General features: G+C 42.8%; 2 protein-coding genes across 2 annotated transcripts; one reads left to right on the forward strand and one right to left on the reverse strand.

Moving 5' to 3' along the window:
• Positions 1-333: 333 nt before the first annotated feature.
• On the forward strand, positions 334-756 carry LOC121445543 (ferritin light chain 1-like). The gene has a single exon (XM_041647662.1). It carries the CDS (start codon positions 334-336, stop codon positions 754-756), a length of 423 nt encoding a protein of 140 aa, XP_041503596.1.
• Positions 757-17191: 16435 nt separating this feature from the next.
• Positions 17192-17704, reverse strand: LOC121445541 (cellular nucleic acid-binding protein-like). Its single transcript, XM_041647661.1, has one exon. It carries the CDS (start codon positions 17702-17704, stop codon positions 17192-17194), a length of 513 nt encoding a protein of 170 aa, XP_041503595.1.
• Between the last annotated feature and the right edge of the window lie 2931 nt (positions 17705-20635).

Consider the following 20635-nt stretch of genomic DNA (forward strand, 5'->3'; position numbering starts at 1 on the left):
CTAGCCCAAATTGATTTATAAATTTCAAATTCATTAGTAGGTTTTTCCATTTTTATTCATGAGCCTGTGAGTTGGATGGCTCAGTGAAAAGAGCTAGCCTAGCCCTCGGAGATCCCATGGATCTGTGTCTTGCTTCAAGACTGTTTGGACAGAACAGACCCGGGCCTCCCTTCGTTAGCTTCCACTGTTCCTTATCCTCTTCAGTCGCAGCCTCTGGGACCATCTTCTTGCCTCCCTCAGCTCCTAGGACCAGCCAGCACCGTCTCTTTGCAGGTAGCCGCCAGAGTGCGTCTCAGCCTCACCGCCCAGGTTCGTCAGAATTATTCCACCGAAATGGAGGTTGCCTTGAACTGCCTGGTCAACTTGCACCCGCGGGCCTCCTACACCTACCTCTCTCTGGGCTACGATTTTGATCTGGATGACTTGGCCCTGGAGGGTGTAGGGCACTTCTTCCGCGAACTGGCCGAGGAGAAGCGTGAGGGTGCTGAGCGTTTCCTCAAGCTGCAGAACGATCTCTGTGGCCGTGCACTCTTTCAAGATGTGCAGAAGCCATCTCCAGATGAGTGGGGTAAAACCCAGGAGGCCATGGAAGCTGCCTTGACCTTGGAGAAGAACTTGAACCAGGCCCTCTTGGGTGTTCATTTCCTGGGTTCTGCTCGCACTGATCCTTATCTCTGTGAATTCCTTGAATACCACTTCCTGGATGAGGAGGTGAAGGTCATCAAGAAGATGGGTTACCACCTAACCAACCTCTGAAGGTTGACTGGGCTCCAGGCATCTCTGGACAAGTCCCTCTTTGAGCGGTCCACTCTCAAGCATGACTAGGAGGCCTCTCCTTCGAAAGGACTCCCGCCTCTGCTCTGCACTAGCTGGCCTCAGGACCTTCACCCGAACCTCTCAAGAAGCCTCTAGGCAACTTTGTAATGCCCTGGAGCCCCTCTCAATTCTTGGATCAAGTAAAAATAAAGCCCTTTGAAACAGCAAAAATCAAAATAATAATAATAATAATGAAACAGCAAAAAAAGAAAGGAAGGAAGGAAGGAGAGAGAGAAAGAAAGAAAGAAAGAAAGAAAGAAAGAAAGAAAGAAAGAAAGAAAGAAAGAAAGAAAGAAAGAAAAGAACTAGCCTATCAACCTGAAGTTGGTCCCTAGAACCCACAGTGGGACAAGAGAATTAACACCCCTTCCAAGCCCCCGTGCAAGAATAAATTGTCCTCTGACAACTACTACCAATACTCAAACATGTATATCACACACATACGCAATCATACAGTAATAAAGCGGAATTTAACAATTTTTAAAGTTTAATTATCACTAGAGATGTAGTCCAGTCGGTAGAGCGCTCGTCTGGCATGCAGGAAGCCCTGGGTTCAGTACCCAGTACTGCATAAAACAGGGCATGGTGGCATCTGCCTCTAATCCCATCACATAGGAACTAGGGGCAGGAGGACCAGAAGTTCAAAGTCATCCTCAGCCACATATTAATTTCAAGGCCAGACAAGGACTCTCAAAAGAAAAAAAAATCTTTAGAAACAAGGTATAGTGGCTTTTCCATGTAATTCCAACACCAGGGAGGGTGGAAGATGAGGCGGGTGGATTGTGATGAATGGAGGAGCTAATGTGGACTAGAGTGAGACCTTACCTCATACCACCAAAAGAATAAAATAAAAAACAATAATAATATTAGTAATTATTAGTTCAGGATGTACCTCTCTGTTAGAGCGCATGCCTTGTATATACGGGGCCCTGAGTTCCACACATAAAACTGTCAAGTAAAGAATTCTTCCAAGTATTGCTGGACTGCGCAGTGTTTGCATGAGGCTCTGGGTTCAACTTCCCAATACTGGAGGAAGGGAGGCGAAGTCATTTACTTTGACTAATATTCTTGGCTTATTTGTTTATTCATCTTTTGTTTTTCTTTTTTTATATAATTCCTTTTTATTTTTAATGTGCATTTGTGTCTTGCCTGCATGTATGTCTGTATGAGGTTGGCAGATCCCCTGGAACTGGAGTTACAGACAATTGTGAGCTGCCATGTGGGTGCTAGGAATTGAATTAGGGTCCCCTGGAAGAGCAGCCAGTGCTCTTTACCTCTGAGCATCTATCCTCTTCAGCATCCATCTTTGGTTTTCCAAGACAGGGCTTCTCTGGATAGCCCTGGCTGTCCTGAAACTTACTCTATAGACCAGGCTGGCCTCAAGCTCAAAGAATTGTTTGCCTCTGCCTCCTGAGTGTTGGGATTAAAGGTGTGTATCACCAAAATGCTTGGGAAACTAATATTCTTATTTTAAAAAGTACAATATATTCTAAAAAGAGACCAAATTATGCTTAATTTTGTATTTTTTTAGATTTTGTAATTTTTGTCCATTTTGTGTGCATTTGCATATAAAGGAGTTGGGGTACACATGCCATGACATTTGGAGGACAACTTTCAAGAGAGTTATTTCTTTTCTTCTACCACATGGAAAGTTAGGCTTTAACCACTGGGCCATCTCACCAGCCCTTCATTTAGCAACATGGCTTTCCTTCCTTCCTTCCTTCCTTCCTTCCTCCCTCCCTCCCTCCCTCCCTCCCTTTTTTCCTTCTTTCTTTCTTTCTTTCTTTCTTTCTTTCTTTCTTTCTTTCTTTCTTTCTTTCTTTCTTGTTTGTTTGAGACAGGATTTCTCTGTCCAGGAGGTTCAGGAACTCACTCTGTAGACCAGGTTGGCCTCAAAGTCAGAGAATGCCCTGCCTCTGCCTCTGAGTGCTGAGATTAAAGCAGTGTGACACCACCACGCTTCCTCTCAACCCTTTTTCTTTGGTGATTCAGGGGATAAAATGTGAAACCACAACAGAATCATGTTGTTAAGGAGCCATATTGTTGTTAAGTCTCCATACTTTACAAGAAAAGGATTCAATTTCCAGTTAAAAATAAACCTTCCAGCCGGTGGTGTCACATGCCTTTAATCCCAGCATTTGAGAGGCAAAGGTATAGGCAGGAAGATTTCTATGAGTTCAAGGCTAACCTGGTCTACAGAGAAAATTCCAGGATAGCCAAAGCTACACAGAGAAATCCTGTTTCCAAAATCCAAAAACCAAATATAGGGGGGGCTCTTTCTGATTCTTAAACCTAATGCACCCTGAAAAACATGTTTTTCAGCTTACACTGAACTGTGATGTCATTGTATATGACTACCCTGTAAACACACTCAACTATTTTCTGTTAACCTTAGCTTTTCCCCATAAAAGCCGGTAAGGGGCTTGCTCTCTCAAATCCCGATTTAGGGTGAGAAGGCCAGTTTGTGAGACCTGGGCACATCTCTAAAATAAAACTTGCTTTAATCAGACAGTCATGAATTTGGTCTTTCGCCTCAAATATTCAGGTTTTAACAAAAACCCAGAACTTCTCACACAGTAGGCAAGTGCTCTACCCTTGAGTTACATTATCCCTAGGCCTTGATCTGATCCATTCTTGGGGCTTCTGTTGTTGTTGGCTATTAAGATCTAACAGTGAGGGTGAGTCTGAATTCAGAAAAGGAAGAAAACATGGGCTTAATAACAATAAGCTCCCCAAACTGGCAAGGGCCCTGAACTCCAGCCTCTAACAGGAAGCCAAAAGTCCCAGGAGTTTCCTGGAACCAAGCTACTAAAATGGCCCATGGTTACTGGATCCAAAAGGAAGTTTCAAGCCAGGCATAGTGGTGCATACCTTCCCAGAACTTGGAAGGCAGAGATATGAGGATCTCTGAGTTTCAAGCCATCCTGATCCATATAGTGAGTTTTAGGAGCCAGAGCTATGTAGAGAAACCCTGTCTCAAAAAAGAAAAGATGGGAGGGGGCATGGGGGGACAACAAAAGGAAATTTCATTGACAGCATTAGCTGTCTTCTTGGGAGATATGAGGGAGTCTCCAAGAACCAGTGGAAGGACCAGGTGTTGGTGGCCACCTGGGTGATCTGGTCAGATCTGTATGACAAAAAGCAATCTGAGAATCTGGGGTGACTAATTTCTACTGGCAACAAGGTGGTGTTGTTTTGGGGCTTTTTTGTTGTTGTTTGATTCTGGTTAGTTTTTTGTTGTTGTTGTTTGATTCTGGTTGGTTTTTTGTTGCTGTCGTGTTTTGTTTTTTGGTTTGTTTGTTTTTTGTTTTTTTTGTTTTCCAAGACCGGGTTTTTCTGTTTAGTCCTTCTCCTGGAACTCACTTTGTCTACTAGGCTGGCCAGCACCACAATGTTCTATCTTACTTTTGTTTTCGTGTCTGTCTTGTTTGACTTTGGGCCAGGGTTTCACTCTGAAGACCAAGCTGGCCTCAATTTTGTGGCAATCCCCCTGCCTCAGCTCTCCCTCCTCAGTACTAGAATTACCAGTAAGCACCACCATGCCTGGCGCATCTAACTTAGAGATGTGTCATAATTTAAATAATTTCCTGGGGCTGGAGAGATGGCTCAGTGGTTAAGAGCATCGCCTGCTCTTCCAAAGGTCCTGAGTTCAATTCCCAGCAACCACATGGTGGCTCACAACCATCTGTAATGAGATCTGTGCCCTCTTCTGGCCTGCAGGCAGAGTACTGAGAATACTGTATACAGAATAAATAAATAAATCTTAAAAAAAAAAAAAAAAAAAAAATAATTTCCTATTGACTGACAATAAACACTTCTCATTTATCACTGTAATGAGTAATACAGGAATGAACACGATTTTAATTATGTTTTGAGTACTTGGACATGAATTCTTCCATAGCATAAATTTCCAGCACATAACTAATGTTTCAAAAGATAAGCACCTTTTAAATACCTTCCATCTATAATGCCAATTTGTCTTCTAGAAATGTCATGTGCACGTCTGCTTGCAATGGTAATCTATGGATGTTCACGTTTATCTTTTCCCTAGAGAACATTAAATGTATCATTCTTTTTTATCTTTGACAGTTTGATACTTAAAAAAATAGTATCTTAGGGCTATGGATATAACTCAGCGGAAGAGCACTTGCTTTGGATGTTCAAAGTCCTAGATTTAATCTCCAGTAACAAAAAAAGGTGTGTGTATATTTTCCAAGCTAGTAGATGGCAGATTGTGGTATCTCTAGTTCCTTAGGCCATCTCCTGAGTCAGCTAAAAGCCACAGTGACCCAACAATATCTTGGAGTAATTACTGTGCAGGAAGATGGTTGTTGCACACTTGTAGGACATCAACATCTCTGGAAACCTTTACAGAAACAAGTTAAAGTACCTGCCCTTTCTTTCAATGCAGGTGAACAAACACCAACTCTCAGCCATGTCTTTTAGTGCACTGTGCCAGGTGTGCACAACACCAAGCAAAGCCAGGCTGCCCTGAACTGTCTCAAGGTGTCTGATGGAACCCTTTCTCACCATGACAAGGAAAAGCCGACCATGGTCTCTGCCACCCTTTGTAACAGGTCCTCAGATTTTAGCACAACTGATTCCATGATGGAAATGCCATTCAGGCCTTAAAATTCAGCACAGACACAGCACCACCTGCCAAAACAAAAAGAAAGACCTAATCCACCAAAGACCACAGTTCTAAGAACATCTCGAAATGTACTAACCTTGCCTTTTGGCTTCTGTAGTTCCTCTTCTGGCTGACTGTTCTTGTTAACTGAAGTATGTCAACCCAGGATATGATTTTTGGGCTTAAAAACTCACCCTGAGGCTGGGTGGTGATGATGTATATCTTTAATCCCAGCACTTGGGAGGCAGCGACAGGCAGATTTCTGTGAGCTCGAGGCCAGCCTGGTCTACAAAGTGAGTTTCAGGACAGACAAGCCAGGGCTACACAGAGAATCCCTGTCAAAAAACAAAAAACAAAAAACAAAACAAACAAACAAAAAAAACTCACCCTGAGGCTGGGTGGTGATGATGTATATCTTTAATCCCAGCACTTGGGAGGCAGCGACAGGCAGATTTCTGTGAGCTCGAGGCCAGCCTGGTCTACAAAGTGAGTTTCAGGACAGACAAGCCAGGGCTACACAGAGAATCCCTGTCAAAAAACAAAAAACAAAAAACAAAACAAACAAAAAAAAAAAACTCACCCTGAGAAAAGCTCAGGGCTAAACTGGGATCCTGAAATCAGTGTAGTCTTTGGCTGACTAATAAAGAGTTTCTGTTGGCTTAAACTCACATCAGAGCAGCCTCCTCTGATAGACTCTCCACAATACCTCAAGGTTGTATGCTGAAGCCTACTGGAAAGTCTGCTTACCTGGACCGTCTGTCACTTCACGAGGTCACCTGGACAAAACAGGTGGTGAGGGCCACCCTGGAAGGGAATTGGCAGCAGGCCAAGGTCTACTACTAGAAGCAGCAGCTGGCAAGACTACAGAAACGGGCAGAAAAGAATGTGAAGAAGACAGAACCGCTGCTGTTGTGAGCCCAATAAAGACTGTGTTTAAAAGAAGAAAGAAGGACATTTTTATGTAGTGTGGTGGCAGGATGCTTCTTCTGAGACAAGGTCTCACTGTGCATTCTTGGCTAACTTGAACTCATGATATGGCCCAGGCTGGCCTCAAACTTATCCTCTTGCCTCAGTTCCCAACCACTTTCACACACACCCATGTGCAGTGCACTCACACACACACACACCCATGTGCAGTGCACTCACTCACACACACACACACCCATGTGCAGTGCACTCACACTCACACACACCCATGTGCAGTACACTCACACACACACACACCCATGTGCAGTGCACTCACACACACACACACACCCATGTGCAGTGCACTCACACACACACACACACACCCATGTGCAGTGCACTCACACACACACACCCATGTGCAGTGCACTCACACACACACCCATGTGCAGTGCACTCACACACACACACACCCATGTGCAGTGCACTCACACACACACACACACACCCATGTGCAGTGCACTCACACACACACACACCCATGTGCAGTGCACTCATACACACACACACCCATGTGCAGTGCACTCACACACACACACACACACACACACACACCCATGTGCAGTGCACTCACACACACCCATGTGCAGTGCACTCAAACACACGCACACAACTGCTGAGATTATAGGCATGAATCACCATCCCCAGCTAATGAATATCTTTTCAATGTTATGTAGTTTCCTTTCTTTCTTTTCATTTTCTCAATTTTTTTTAAACCTAGGCTGCTAAGGGTGACACCACAGTCCCCCCACTTAATTCAATCTGTCCCTTTATCCTTTAATGGGATCCTACGCAGGCCTTATCTCTGCTTACCTCAGTTTATCAGTCTCACATCCGTCAAACAATGGAAGAATTCCTTCTTCTCTAATGGCTGATAGTTCCAAAGCTTTGTTGAGACTGGTTACAAACCTAGGTTAGATAAAAAGTTAGTGACCAGTTTAAAATGTCCTTTGTTGGTTAAGCAATCCTTGTGTGGGATCAGGCAAGCAGGGTGAAGCCATGCTATTTTGAAGACCGAGGTAGAACCTCAAATTTGTGACCAGCCTAGGCAATTTAGGGAGACATCATCTAAAAATAAAAAAAAAAAACAAATTAAGGGGACCTGTGAGCGTAGATCAGTGATAAATCACTTGTATAGCATGTGGGAGTCATGGACTGGATACAAACCTCAGCACTCCCCAGTTGAATCAACACTTATTTATTTATTTAAATCAATTTCCTTATTGTCCTTGAAACCGAAGCTAGGTCCTGATTCTCAACATGCTCTCCCACTGAGCTACACCATCAGTTCTATTTTGTGACTACGTTTCACTGTTTGGTTGCCTCTTTGAGACCGGGTCCTGCTGTATAGCTCAGTCTAACCTCTGACCCTGAAACACAAGTGCTGCAATTACAAGTGTGCTCCACTAGCCATACATTTTAGATTTACAAAACAGTTGAGAGATGGAATAGGAAGTTTTACCATCCATTTTCTTGCTCTGTCTATTATTATTATCTAGTTCTACTGCTGTGGTACACTTGTCTCAACTAATGAACCAATATTTATGTTCATTTACATTGTCTTGGTTTTTATCTATTGTTCTTTTCCTTTTCTTTTCTCTTTCTTTCTTTTTTTTCTTTTCTTTTCTGAGACAGGGTCTCTCTATGTAGCCCTGGCTGTCCTGGATCCTGGAACTCTCTCTGTAGGCTGGCCTCCTCAAACTAACAGAGATTCACCTACCTCTGCCTCCAGAGTGCTGGGATTAAAGTCATGAGCCACCAGGCCAGACCTTTTCTGCCCTTAGGAATATATGGTTTCATTTATTTATTTGTTTGTTTATATAGCTTGGTTTTGGAACTAGGTTCTCACTCTTGGACCCAGGGAGGGCCTGGAAAACCCTGTCTGGCCTCCAACTCCCAGCAATACTCCTGTACCAGTCTCCCAAGTGCTGAGTTGATGGACATGAACGACCATACCCAACTATTACAATACATTTAGTTACCATGCCTTTTTAGGCTGCTCTTGGCTGGGAGAGTTTGGAGGCTTCTCTTGTTTTGGATGGCCTTGACAGTTTAGAAGTGTTCTGGTCAGGTAATTTCTATGACAGTGGTTCTCAGCCTTCCTAATGCTATAGCCCTTTAACAGTTCCCCATATTGTGGTGACACCCCACACCATAAAATTATTTCACTTTATAACTGTAATTCTGCTACTGTTATGAATCATAATGTAAATATTTTTGGAGATAGAGGTTTTGTCAAAGGAGTTACAGCCCACAGAGAGAGAACCAGTGCTCTAGGATGTCTGTTAGAATTGGTGCTTTTCTCAGGATTAGACTAGGATTTTAGTTTGGATGGGGGAGATAACCAGAGGGAAATTCACATCATCTCATAAATGCATCCAATCGGCCTTCTGCATTCTTAGTCTCTACATCTAGAGACTCAAGTAAATTGAAAACACTACAAGAAAAATTGCATTTGGATTGATCAGGGACACTTTTAAAAAATTGTAACTGTCCCTAAATAATATGGTGAAACAATCATTTACACATAATTTATATTGTGCTAGTTATTAGAAATAACCTATAAATGATTGAAATATATGGAAGGAAGCTGGGCACGGTAGCATATACCTGTTATTCTAGCGATTAGAAGACAGAAGCAGGAGAATCAGGAGTTTAAGGCCAGGTTCAGCTATGTTTCCAGTTCCAGGCCATCTTGGGGTACATGAGACCCTCAGCAAAGAGAACAAAACAAAACAAAAACCAAATACATACAAAATGCAGACTGATTTCTTCTTCGAACTCCCCAGAAATGGTCCAATTGAACTGTAAATGTAAGTGATGGAAAGAGCAGAAGGAGAACTTACCTAGCCTGTGTGAGGTCCTGGGTTTAACCATCCACAGAACTAAACATAAAGATGAGACAGAGGAAGAAGCGTTGCTTCTGAGTTGCAGGCCAGCCTAGGCTACATGGGTTTTCCAGATGACTGTGTGGCACAAAGTTAGACAAAGTTATTTAGAAATAAATAAGTAAACAAATAGATAAATAACAAATAAATAAATACCGATCAATCTCATTTCACATTTTAAAAGGACATAAGAAATCTTTGGCAAGAATTTTAAATTTTCTAGTCTCTTTTGAGTACATCTCTTTGAATATAAATCTTTATAATAATTTGAATTCAGTGGATTCAGCTACTCCTGATGGTTAGGAATTGGAAACCATTTCATGTTTATGCAACAAGGACTCATGTTCCACTCAACATACTTCTTAATGTGCCATGTGTATTAAGCCAAAAAAAAAAAAAATCCACCTCTGCCACCTAGATTGTTCGGAAAATCTTGGAAAGAAATTAACAAAAGAATATGAGAGGGACTGAAATTTGAAATAGCTTGCCCTGGCTGCACTGGTGCCACTGTCCTGGGACAAAGGCTGGCTTCAGGGTTTCTAACAAGTCAGATCCAATCACTTGTGCAAAGAAAACAAACCAAAATAATGGTGAAAAGGCAGGGCAGGATTTTAATTAAAACAACCATTTTGGCAAGACAGAAATTAAACATGGAGTCCTTTGTTGTTTGGTCACATTGTGGCCTGGCTGATCACTACACTAGTTCTGGTTCTGTCAGGGAGCCATGGAGAAAGAAGTCCTTGTCTCCTTAACACTTGAGGGACAATATAATTTCCATGGAATGATTGCTTCGGCTTAGGGAGTGATTTTATCATAGGGTGATCTGTGCTTTTCCTGGAATCCAAGGCAATTGCAGGTTTAGGACAATGACTGGACACTTTGAGGGCATGCCTTTCGGAGAATCTGATAGTATGGTATCCCAGCTATTACCTTTGTGCCTTGAAAGGAAATGAGTAGGTTAGGTATTTACCACTTTTTAAACAGGCTTTGAATGATTGACTGTGTTGTTCCTTTGAGAAACTACAGCTTAACCCCGCAGACAAGAAAGCCAGCAAAATAAGAACAACAGACTGCCTGTGTGCTTCCTTAAGCAATAGACTGACCAAAATGAAAGCAAGCAGATTGGGAGGCGGGGGTGGGGGTGGAGGTGGGGTGGAGGGCGGGGAGGCAGAGATATCCAGGTGAGGAATTTAGTGCTTTTTTGCACAAGGTGTTTTTAATTATTTGTTCTACTAGAACTAAAGCTTATGAATAAACATTTAGAAAGCGTATACATGCTGAGTGGTTTTCTCCTAAGTCTAGATGACCTAGAATCATACTGAAAGTATAAACCTGTTGAAATAGGAGCAGCGGGGCTGTGTCCCTGGCACCCGGCTGCCCACATGGCTAGCTTATGCCCGAAATAATTACACGGAAACTGTATTCTTTTAAACATTGCCTGGCCCATTAGTTTTAGCCTCTTAACCCATTTTTAATATTCTGTGTAGCCCACGAGGTGGCTTACCAGGAAAGATCTTAACCTGAGTCTATCTGGAGTGGGAGAACCATGGCGACTCCCTGACTCAGCTTCTTTCTCCCAGCATTCTGTTCTGTTTACTCCACCCACCTACGGGTTGGCCTATCAAATGGGCCTAGGCAGTTTCTTTATTAATTAACCAACGAAAGCAACAGATTAGAAAGAAATCACTCCCTCAGAGGTGGTCAAATTAATGTTCAAATTTGGGTGGGGAAAACAGATGAAGGAAACCCCAAAGGAGCCATGAGTGTAGTTCCACCTTATCTATCTCCTACTCTGTTCTGTGGCTTCCTCCCAGCCTCAGGAAGGTTTGATCTAAGTCCCTAGTGTCCAATGGAGCTCTAGTAGCACCTAGACCCAAGACAAGAATGGGGAGTCAAAGAAGCCCTCCTCCAGGTTTTTACAGACCAGAGTAGGAGCTGGAAATTCCCTGTGCAGCCTGCAGTCCACGATCCACCGGCTTTGCGTTCTCCCTGACAAGACAGACAGTAGGGCCTGCGTATCTCCACACCACTGCTTTCTTTCCCCAAACCACCAGATTTTTCTGTTTGCAGGTACATACTTGTCACAGGAAGACGTCTCTAGAGTGGGACAGGAGACCCTTGCCTGCTATACACACACTGGAAGAGTGGCAGCAATAAAAAATAAAGGGCCCCTTAGGAGACTGTCTCATTTGTATCCCCAGAATTCACATGTCAGAGCCAACACTTGGCCCTGTGCCTGGCCAGTGTGTGTGTGTGTGTGTGTGTGTGTGTGTGTGTGTGTGTGTGTGCTCTGTTTCTCCAGTGGCTGCTTTCCTGAACCTCCTAAGCACACAAATTCAGTTTAAAAGTTTAGAATGGACACAAGAATTCCAGGGAGAGGGAGCAACTGATCGACAAGACTGGAGATGGGCCCCTTGTCCCCAAGGGGGTGGCCAGGGCTCTACAGCGGGAAGTCCATGGATAAAGGCTTAGGGAGAGTTGCCCAGGCAAGTGCCCTGGTTACTTAAGAAACAATCCCCAGACTTCAAAGAGAGCTCTCCAGCCTTCTTGGCGCGGGCCCCTCCATCACCTGCTTTTTTGAGGCTCTGCTTCCTTACTGGGGTCCACACCTGCAAACTGGCCTAAACTCAGAGCAGTAGCTGCATATCCTGTTTCTTCCCTGCACTGGGCTCAAGGTAATTCACTGTTTTGTTTATTGGTTGAGCAAGAGTTGGGGGTGATGTCTGTCACATAGCCCAAAACCGGATGGCAAACCATCCTCCTGCCTCAAGTGCTAAAGATTACAAGAATTGATGTCACCCAGGCAGTTAATTCACTTTTGCTTTAGAAATTAATGCTGATGTCTTGTTTTAGTCTTTTTCTAGTCTCGTTGTTATAGCCTGCCCCCTGACCCAAGCCACCCCAGTTTTGGATGGATTCGAGAAGTGTTAACAGGGAAAACTGCTTTCATTTTTGTTTAAATTGTTAGTTGTTTTGTGTTTAACCCTTTAAATCTGCAGTTGCTAAACACAATGACTTCTACTGTCAAAATAGAGGGTCCTTAAAACTCTGCAAGTACGTTCTAACTTGTGTGAGGCCCTGGGTTTCATACTCAACACCATCGAAAAGCGAGGCCTTCGAATTAATCACAAATAGAATAGCATGTATGTCTACAAAGACAAACCTCCAGCCTGTGTTTTCATCCATTACTGTGATGATAATATACAATGTGTCCAAGCTACTTTATGTAAATATGTAAAGAAGATAGGAAGAGTGTGACCGGATGGTTCTGCAGGTAAAGATGCCACCAAGATTGATGACCTGAGTTTGATCCCCAGGACAGACAGGCAAGGTAAGTAGAAGAATCAACACCTACAAGATTTTCTGCCTTCCACAGGAGAGTTGTGGCATTCATTCTCTCTCTCTCTCTCTCTCTCTCTCTCTCTCTCTCTCTCTCTCTCTCTCTCTCTCTCTCTCAAACAATAAATGTATAATACTCATCAATGGCTGTGGCATACATAAACTCAAGGCAGCTGTCATCGCCTGCACAAGACCAAGCCAATCAAAATTCCACCATGGGAAGAGTGACTGTTGAGAACCCACCCATAGGGAAATAAATAGCTGTTGACAGTTGATTAGTTGATTAACTGTTGAGGATGGAGAGTCATTTTTCTTTGGGCTTGTGGCTGTTGGTAGGCTGCCTGAGCCTTAGTGAATGGTCCTACATCCATTCATGTATGGTTGGCATTTACCTAATACAGGTGGTTTTTAATAATAAAAATATAAAGAAGACATAAATTTGGAGGGAGACTGGAGGGTCCTGGGGGATGGACATGATCAGAATACATTGTATCCATGTATGAAGATTTAAAACAATAAAACATTGCTTAATAGGTAAAAAACTGTTTTAAATTTTGCCTGTGACTCTTGTGAGTCGTAGGGATAGGGATTGCTAAAGGATCCTGTGAATTTGTAAAAGTACAGCACTCTACATTTGCATCTTCATGCTTCTCCAGAGGAATGTGTGTTTGTAGTTTCTCATCTTTACCTTCTTCCCTGAGAGACTAAAAATAAGTATTTTATGAGAAATGGCCTACTTTCTTTTGTTTGTTTGTTTCATTGTTTACGGTAGGGTCTCATGTAGCCCAGACTGACCTACAGCTCACTATGTAGCCCAGTTTGGCTTTAAATTCCTAGTCTTGATTCTGCCTCCAAAGCATGGAGATTACAGGCCTGCACCACAATACCCTCCTTCCCCCAGTACTCAGGATTAAACCCAGGGCCTCAAGAATGCTAAGCAAGCTCTCTACCCTCCATAGAGCTACATCCTAGGCTCTCCACTTTGTAAATGTTGGCATCTAATTCACAAACACTGCAAAACAATGTGCAGGTGAAAAACCTTGTTTGGGAAGCTGCTTCTCTGTTTTCTGGCATAGGAATACTAATGAGCCAAAATAAGGTGTGCTTCCTCTGAGTAGAAGAAATTACCTAAGTGAAGAAATAAAGACTCAAATATTGAATATGCCTTAATAAAAGGCAAGATCTGTTTTTCCTGTTCAACTTTGAGACTCTCCATCCCTCAACAGTTAATCAACTAATCAACTGTCAACAGCCACTCTTCCCATGAAGAAATTTTGATTGGCTTGGTCTTGTACAGGCAACCACAGCTGCTTTGAGTTTGTGTATGCCACAGCCATTGATGAGTATTTATTTATTTGTTTGTTTGTTTAGAGAGAGACAGGCAGAGAGAAAGAGGAAATTCCAGATGATTTGGAGGGATGCAAATGCAGAATTCAGGGCTGGGCAGAAAGTTCAGTGATAATATCCTGTATGTCTAGACCCTGGGTTTGACTCCCATACTTGGGAGAACGATGAGAGGAAGCAGAATAGTGTTTCCATCTTTTTAGATACAGTCATTCCAAATGAGACATCTAAAGGTGTTTGCATCAGTGTGATGTAGGAGTTTCATGTGTTTTGGCAGAATGGGCTGAGATTGTCTTATTTAGGGGCAGGACTACACCACTGTGCCTGAATTTATCTTATTGAGACAACGTAGAGTGACAAAAATCAAGTCTAGAAGCCAAGAGAGCCACAGAAGTGGAATGATACTCAGTTGAGACGAAAGGGTCCTTCAGTTGAGTGTGATCGTGTTTGTCTCTGTGAGGTTCACAAAAGATAAAATTGTGGTTTCCACTGTAAAAATGAGTTGCATTTTCCTGAGAACTTGGGTTTATGAAACAAAAAGCTATAAAAGCTCACTACTTTCTATTACAAACTCAGTCTTAGCTAAGGTTTGACATAAAATATTGCCTTTATTGTTTTCTGATCAGTTCCCATTGCAACTTCCACTTTGTCTTGTCACAGTTAACTCTCCATTCTGGGTCATGTTGTTGCTGTTGTTTGTTTTGTAGCACTGGGGGTGGAATCCAGTACCTTGCACAAACAGGCTAGGCAAAACTCTACCATTGAGCTACCCTCCCAGTCCCAAATTCTACATTTTCAGGTCTGTGAAAGTATGTTTTTCAGGAACTCCTAATTGTAAGTAGTATTTGATTTCTGAAGTATATTTTTGGAAGCACAGAGATAATTTTATCAGGGGGGAAACAAACAAGAGCCAACCAAAAACCTCAGGGCAGGCAAGCTGGGAAACCTTAGTGGGCACCTGGTGAATGGAGGAGAGAAAAGGGGTGACTTGGGGAACCGTGCTGCTAAAGCTGTCTATGGAGATCGATCAGACAAGAGGACAAGATGGAGGATGGGAAATGAAGGCACTATAAGACAGTGTTAAGAAAAGCATGCGTTAAAAAGAGATAGAAGTTAAGGAAAAGTTACACTTAAAGTGGGTAGGCTCGTGTCACCCTGCCTGGCTGTGATTTATTAGACTGCCTTCAGAAGAATAGTTTTGATATTACAGAAGCTTCAAACTATACTTCCTCTTAATGATTATATTTTCATTTATTTGCAAAGATATGTAAATCCAAACTGCGTCATCAATTTCTGCAAGTCCATAATATGCTGTTAAAGGTTTTTGCTAAGGAACTGGACAGATGACTTCACAGTTAAAACCACTGTCGAAGGAGTCCCTATCACCCTTGTTGGGCACTTCAAAGCCATCTATATTGGTGCTCCAGGGCCTCTGAGGGCACCAGCACTCTTGTGGGCCACATCCATCTGCATAATTCAAATTTTAAGAAATATCAAAAAAAAAAAAGAGCTGGAGAGATGAATCGGTGGTTACGAATACTGGCTGCTTTTCTAGAGAACCCAGGTTCAGTTCTCAGCACCCACATCAATGGCAGCTCACAGTCTGAAACTCTAATCCTAGGGGATCAGATGTCCTTTTCTGGCTTCCATGGGTAGTTTACGCATGTGGTACAACTATACACACAGGTAAAACACCTGTTACATATAGAATAAATAAATGCATTAAAACTATATTAAATAGATAAATAAAATATTTCTTTTGCTTTTATCTTTTTCAAAATGTCCCATACATATTATATATATTTTCTGGGTTATATCTGTATATACACTGCTATACACTGCGTGAAAGGTAAGAGATGTCTTTTTTTTTGAGACAGGGTTTCTCTGAGCAACAACTCTGGCTGTCCAAGAACTCGCTTTGTAGACCAGGCTGGCCTCGAACTCACTGAGACTCACCTGCCTCTTCCTCCCAAGTATTGGGATTAAAGGCATGAGCCACCACTACCTGGCAAGGGGTGTCTTTTTACAATTTCTAGTTCCTCCTGGGCTTGGTGGCATATACCTTCAAACGTAGAACTTAGGAGGCAGAGGCTGGAGGATTACTAAGTTCAAGGCCAGCCTGGTCTACATAGCAAGTTCCAAGATAGGCAGGGCTACATAAAAAGACTCTGTCTCAAAAAAAATTAAAAGGAAATGTTTAGTTGTTATTATTAGCATTGTGTGTGTGTCTTTCAGTCAGTCAGTCTGTCTGTCTGTCTGTCTGTGTATGCCTGTGTGCCTTGTGTGTCTAAAGAAGACAGCTTTGTGGAACCGGCTCTCTACTTTCTTCTTTATGCGTGTATCAGGTGGTCAAGTTTGCACCATCAAGTGGCAAGCACCTTTACCTGCTGAGCCAGTTCACTGGCCCAAAATGTCTTTGAATATTAATTGAAAGCTAAACAAGATCAAAGCTGGGTGGGGTGGCTCACATCAATAATCTCAGCACTTGGAAGCTAAGGAAGAACAAGTGTATGTTTGGGGGCCAAACCTGGGATACTTAAGCTCTTGACTAAACACACACACACACACACACACACACACACACACACACACACACAAAATCCCTTTAGAATAAAAGTAAACGACCAAAAAGCTGACAAAGAGCAATTGTTCAAAGTTATCAATATAATAAAATTAAATTTAAAAACTTGTCAAAGTCATAGATATTTTCAAGAAGTTTTATTTGCAATAAAGAGCAAATTCTGAGGGAATGCTAGTTCTCAAGCTGTTCTGCCCCCCCCCCCTCCAAATGAGTACAGTTTCTCTTCTCGTCCTTTTAGTTGGTTTTCTCTTGCTTCATGGCAGTTTACCTTCATCTAACACACAGACATATTATTTGTTCGTAAATTCCAAGGCGATGTTCCAAACTTGTTCTGATTTTTTTTCACTATCAATTCCTAATTAAGTGTGTCAAAACGAAACATACTCAGAGTCCACCAGCTGTCTCCCATTCAAAATGACTGTGCCCTATCTGAATTTCCTCGTGACAACCAAACAGCACATTGATGATAATATTTTCAAAGGGTCCCCCCCCCCATGTCTTTTCCTACTTTAAGATGGTAATTATGGTGGCTTATGGGTAGCTTCCATCTATCACCCTTCTGCTTATTAAGGAAATTTTAGAAACAACATAACTAAGTAGTAAAGAAGAGGGGCCTAGGGGAGAATACTAAGCGGTAGCCTCAATGGGGCATTCCCGGGCTAAATGTCCAGACTCGCCACAGCGGTAGCAGTTGACTTCGTTTGCCTTGCTGCAGTTCACCGCCATGTGGCCATTTTCACCACATCTGTAGCACTTGATTTGGGTGCAGTCTTTTTGGATGTGCCCAAGTTCGCCGCAATTGTAGCATTTTTGCTCTTCCTGCCGGTCGCACTCACGAGCCAGGTGACCAGGTCGGCTGCAGATGTAACAGCACTGCTCCCTCTCCCGTTTCGGCTGGGTACAGTCTTTAGCGATGTGACCTCTTTTCCCGCAGTTGTAGCAGGTGTCCTGGAGAAGATCGCAGTCCTTGGCGTAATGACCAGTTTCGCCACAGCGATAGCAGATGTCGGACTGGCTGGTGGAACTGCATTGAGGACCTTTGCCACGACTTCTTGGTGTTCGCCCTCGAGTTCCACCTTTAGGACAATCCCGGGCCCAGTGGCCAGGGCGTCCACACTTGAAGCAGCTTTTACTGCTCATGGCTACGGTGAGATCTTCCGGTGAGCAGGTCCTCACACCGCTGCCACGGAGCCCCGAGGCTTCCCCCCTAGATGGCTTAGATGGAAATGGCGGGGTTTCCTAGTTGGCTTCTATGACGTTGCATGAGCTTTGCACACGACTTCAATGGCCTGGCGTCAGAGGCATTTTGGTGTCTGTGCATGCATGCATGTGCGTGCGTGTGTTCATGCGTGTGTGTGTGTGTGTGTGTGTGTGTGTGCGCGCGCGCGCACGCGCGCTTGCGCGCATGTGTGTGTGTTTACTTTTATTTTAATTTAGTTTAGTTTGGTTTAGTTTTAGCTTTCCCGGACATCCTAACAACATCTCATCACCTACTCCAGTTTGGTCTTAAACTCAAGATCCTTTTGCCTTGGCCTCAGGAGCACTGGGACTTTAGGTAAGTACCACTGACTACATGGCCCTAACCTTTTTTGTTGGTGGTGATGGTTTTTAACACTTGTGTTGTTAAATTTGAGTCTGAATCCCTTTCTGTTCAGAAATTCTGATCTGTAGAATGCTTCATAATTTAGTTATTCTCTCTTTATGTGATGGTACAGGCCTGTGATCCCAGGCTCAGGAGGTCTGCACAACATTGTGAGTTCTACACCAGCCTTGGGTACATAAGAAAACTTGGTTACTTACTGGATCACAGAGAAAGTTATCTCCTTACTTCCTGTGTTATTTTAATTAATTAATTATTTCGAGGCAGTGTCTTGCTGTGTAGCTCTGGATTACCTGGAACTCACTATTTTCCACAAACAGGCCTCAAAATTGGTGGAACCCTCCTGCCTTAGCCTCCTGAGTACTGTGTTTACTCATGTATGCTATATCCAGCTTCGATCACTAGTGTGTGTTTTTAAATAAGTTATGTTTATAAAAATAATAGGCACACTTGCCTTGCATATACAGATCTTATATTCCATCTCCAGTGCTGAAAACAACAAATCGGAGAGATAGGTATTTTTCACTTCTTTATTTGGTTTTATTTTTCAAGACAGGGTTTCTCTGTGTATCCCTGGTCATCCTGAAACTAACTCTGTAGACCAGCGTGGCCTCAGACTCACAGAGATCCTCTTGCCTCTGCCTCCTGAGTGCTGGGATTAAAAACCTACAGTGAGATTTGCTCACAATTTAGCACGTTTTATTGTTTTGATGGTGCAAACTTAACTTTCCATTTGGTAGGAATGGGGGGCAGTTTCAAGTAGCCCAGCTTGCCTTGAGATAACTCAGAATAAATTTCTGATCCACCCGCCTATACCTATAAAGTACTAGGATTATACAAGTGGGCTGCCATTGTTGATTTAATCTTAACTTTTACCATAAAAGCACTATTTATATTATTAAAGAACAAAATTGAAGCATTCAATATAAAAACAATGCTATTGCTTGGAAAATAAATGCAATTAAGAGAAGTTGGGTATACAGCTGACCTGTATAGCACTTTCTTAGGCCATGGGTCTGATCCCAACCAGAACGAAATGTTTATAAATGCATTCAGCTATTGGATTTATTTTCACATAGGTGTTTTCCAAATTGTTTATACGTTGTACATGTCAACAAATACAGAACTGTTAGGGCTAAGAATTGTTAGCTGTCTTTCTTTCTTTCTTTCTTTCTTTTTTTTTTTTTTTTTTGAGACAGGGTTTCTCTGTGGCTTTGGAGCCTGTCCAGGCACTAGCTCTTATAGACCAGACTGGCCTCGAACTCACAGAGATCTGCCTGCCCCTGCCTCCCAAGTGCTGGGATTAAAGGCGTGTGCCACCACCACCCGGCGAATATAGCTGTAGCTGTCTTATTTTTCTCTTTTATTGTTTGTTTTTTTGAAGGGTCTCGTGTAGCTGAAGGTGGCCTTCAACTTTATCCTCCAGTTGGTGCCTCCCAGTGCTGGGATTATAGGCATGTGATACCACACTCACTTTTACTTTTAGTGTGTGTGTGTGTGTGTGTGTGTGAAAGAGAGAGAGAGAGAGAGAGAGAGAGAGAGAGAGAGAGAGAGAGAGAGAGAGAGATATGCAGGGGGTCTAACTTGGGCTCTCACACATGTTAGGAAAGCACTCTACCACTGGGCTATATCCAGCCCTTATGGTCTCTCTCTTCTTTGGTGTTTTCCTAGATTGTGTGGCTAGAGCTAGTTTCTTTTTTTTTTTTTGTCGATTTTTATTTATTTATTTATTATGTATACAATATTCTGTCTGTGTGTTTGTCTGCAGGCCAGAAGAGGACACCAGACCTCACCACAGATGGCTGTGAGCCACCATGCAGTTGCCGGGAATTGAACTCAGGACCCCTGGAAGAGCAGGCAATGCTCCCAACCGCTGAGCCATCTCTCCAGCCCTAGAGCTAGTTTCAAATGATATTTCTGCCCCAGCCTCTCCAATAGCTAAACTACAAGCACATGCCACTCTGCCCTCTTGACCTTCTTTATTTTATGGATAGATGTATAAATGCATGCATGCATGTATGTGTGAGAAATAATATCTGATGGGTCATTTTCAAAGAAAACATGCTAAGTGAGTCAGTTTAGGTAGAACTAGGGAGGAACAGGAAACACTGGGCCTATAGGAGTTGGAGCCTGCTAAACTATCTACCCTCCCCCAATTTCTACTAGTCTAGCACTCTCTCCCCAGCTAAAAGTTTAAAATGGAAATTGCTAACAGTCAAGTTTACCTGCAAGGTCATACAACTGATAAGTTTAAAATAACTCGACTGTAAATCAGAGATGAACATATTCATGTTTTGTTGAGAAAAAGACAAATGTAAGTGATGGGCAGTGGTGGCCCAGCCTTTAGTCCCAGCACTTAGGAGGCAGAGGCAGAGGGATTTCTGTGAGTTTGAGGTGGGCCTGGGATACAGCTGTTCCAAGACAGCCAGAGATACACACAGAGAAATTCTGTCTTGAAAAACCAAAAAGAG

Source organism: Microtus oregoni, unplaced genomic scaffold (genome assembly GCF_018167655.1).
Source record: "Microtus oregoni isolate MIOR12 unplaced genomic scaffold, Mior012 000203F_ref0000192, whole genome shotgun sequence".
Taxonomy (NCBI): domain Eukaryota; kingdom Metazoa; phylum Chordata; class Mammalia; order Rodentia; family Cricetidae; genus Microtus; species Microtus oregoni.

What these genes read in the sequence shown, in the direction of transcription:
- LOC121445543 (XM_041647662.1), top strand. Translation starts at nt 334, where the DNA reads ATGGAGGTTGCCTTGAACTGCCTGGTCAACTTGCACCCGCGGGCCTCC.
- LOC121445541 (XM_041647661.1), bottom strand. Translation starts at nt 17,704, where the DNA reads ATGAGCAGTAAAAGCTGCTTCAAGTGTGGACGCCCTGGCCACTGGGCC.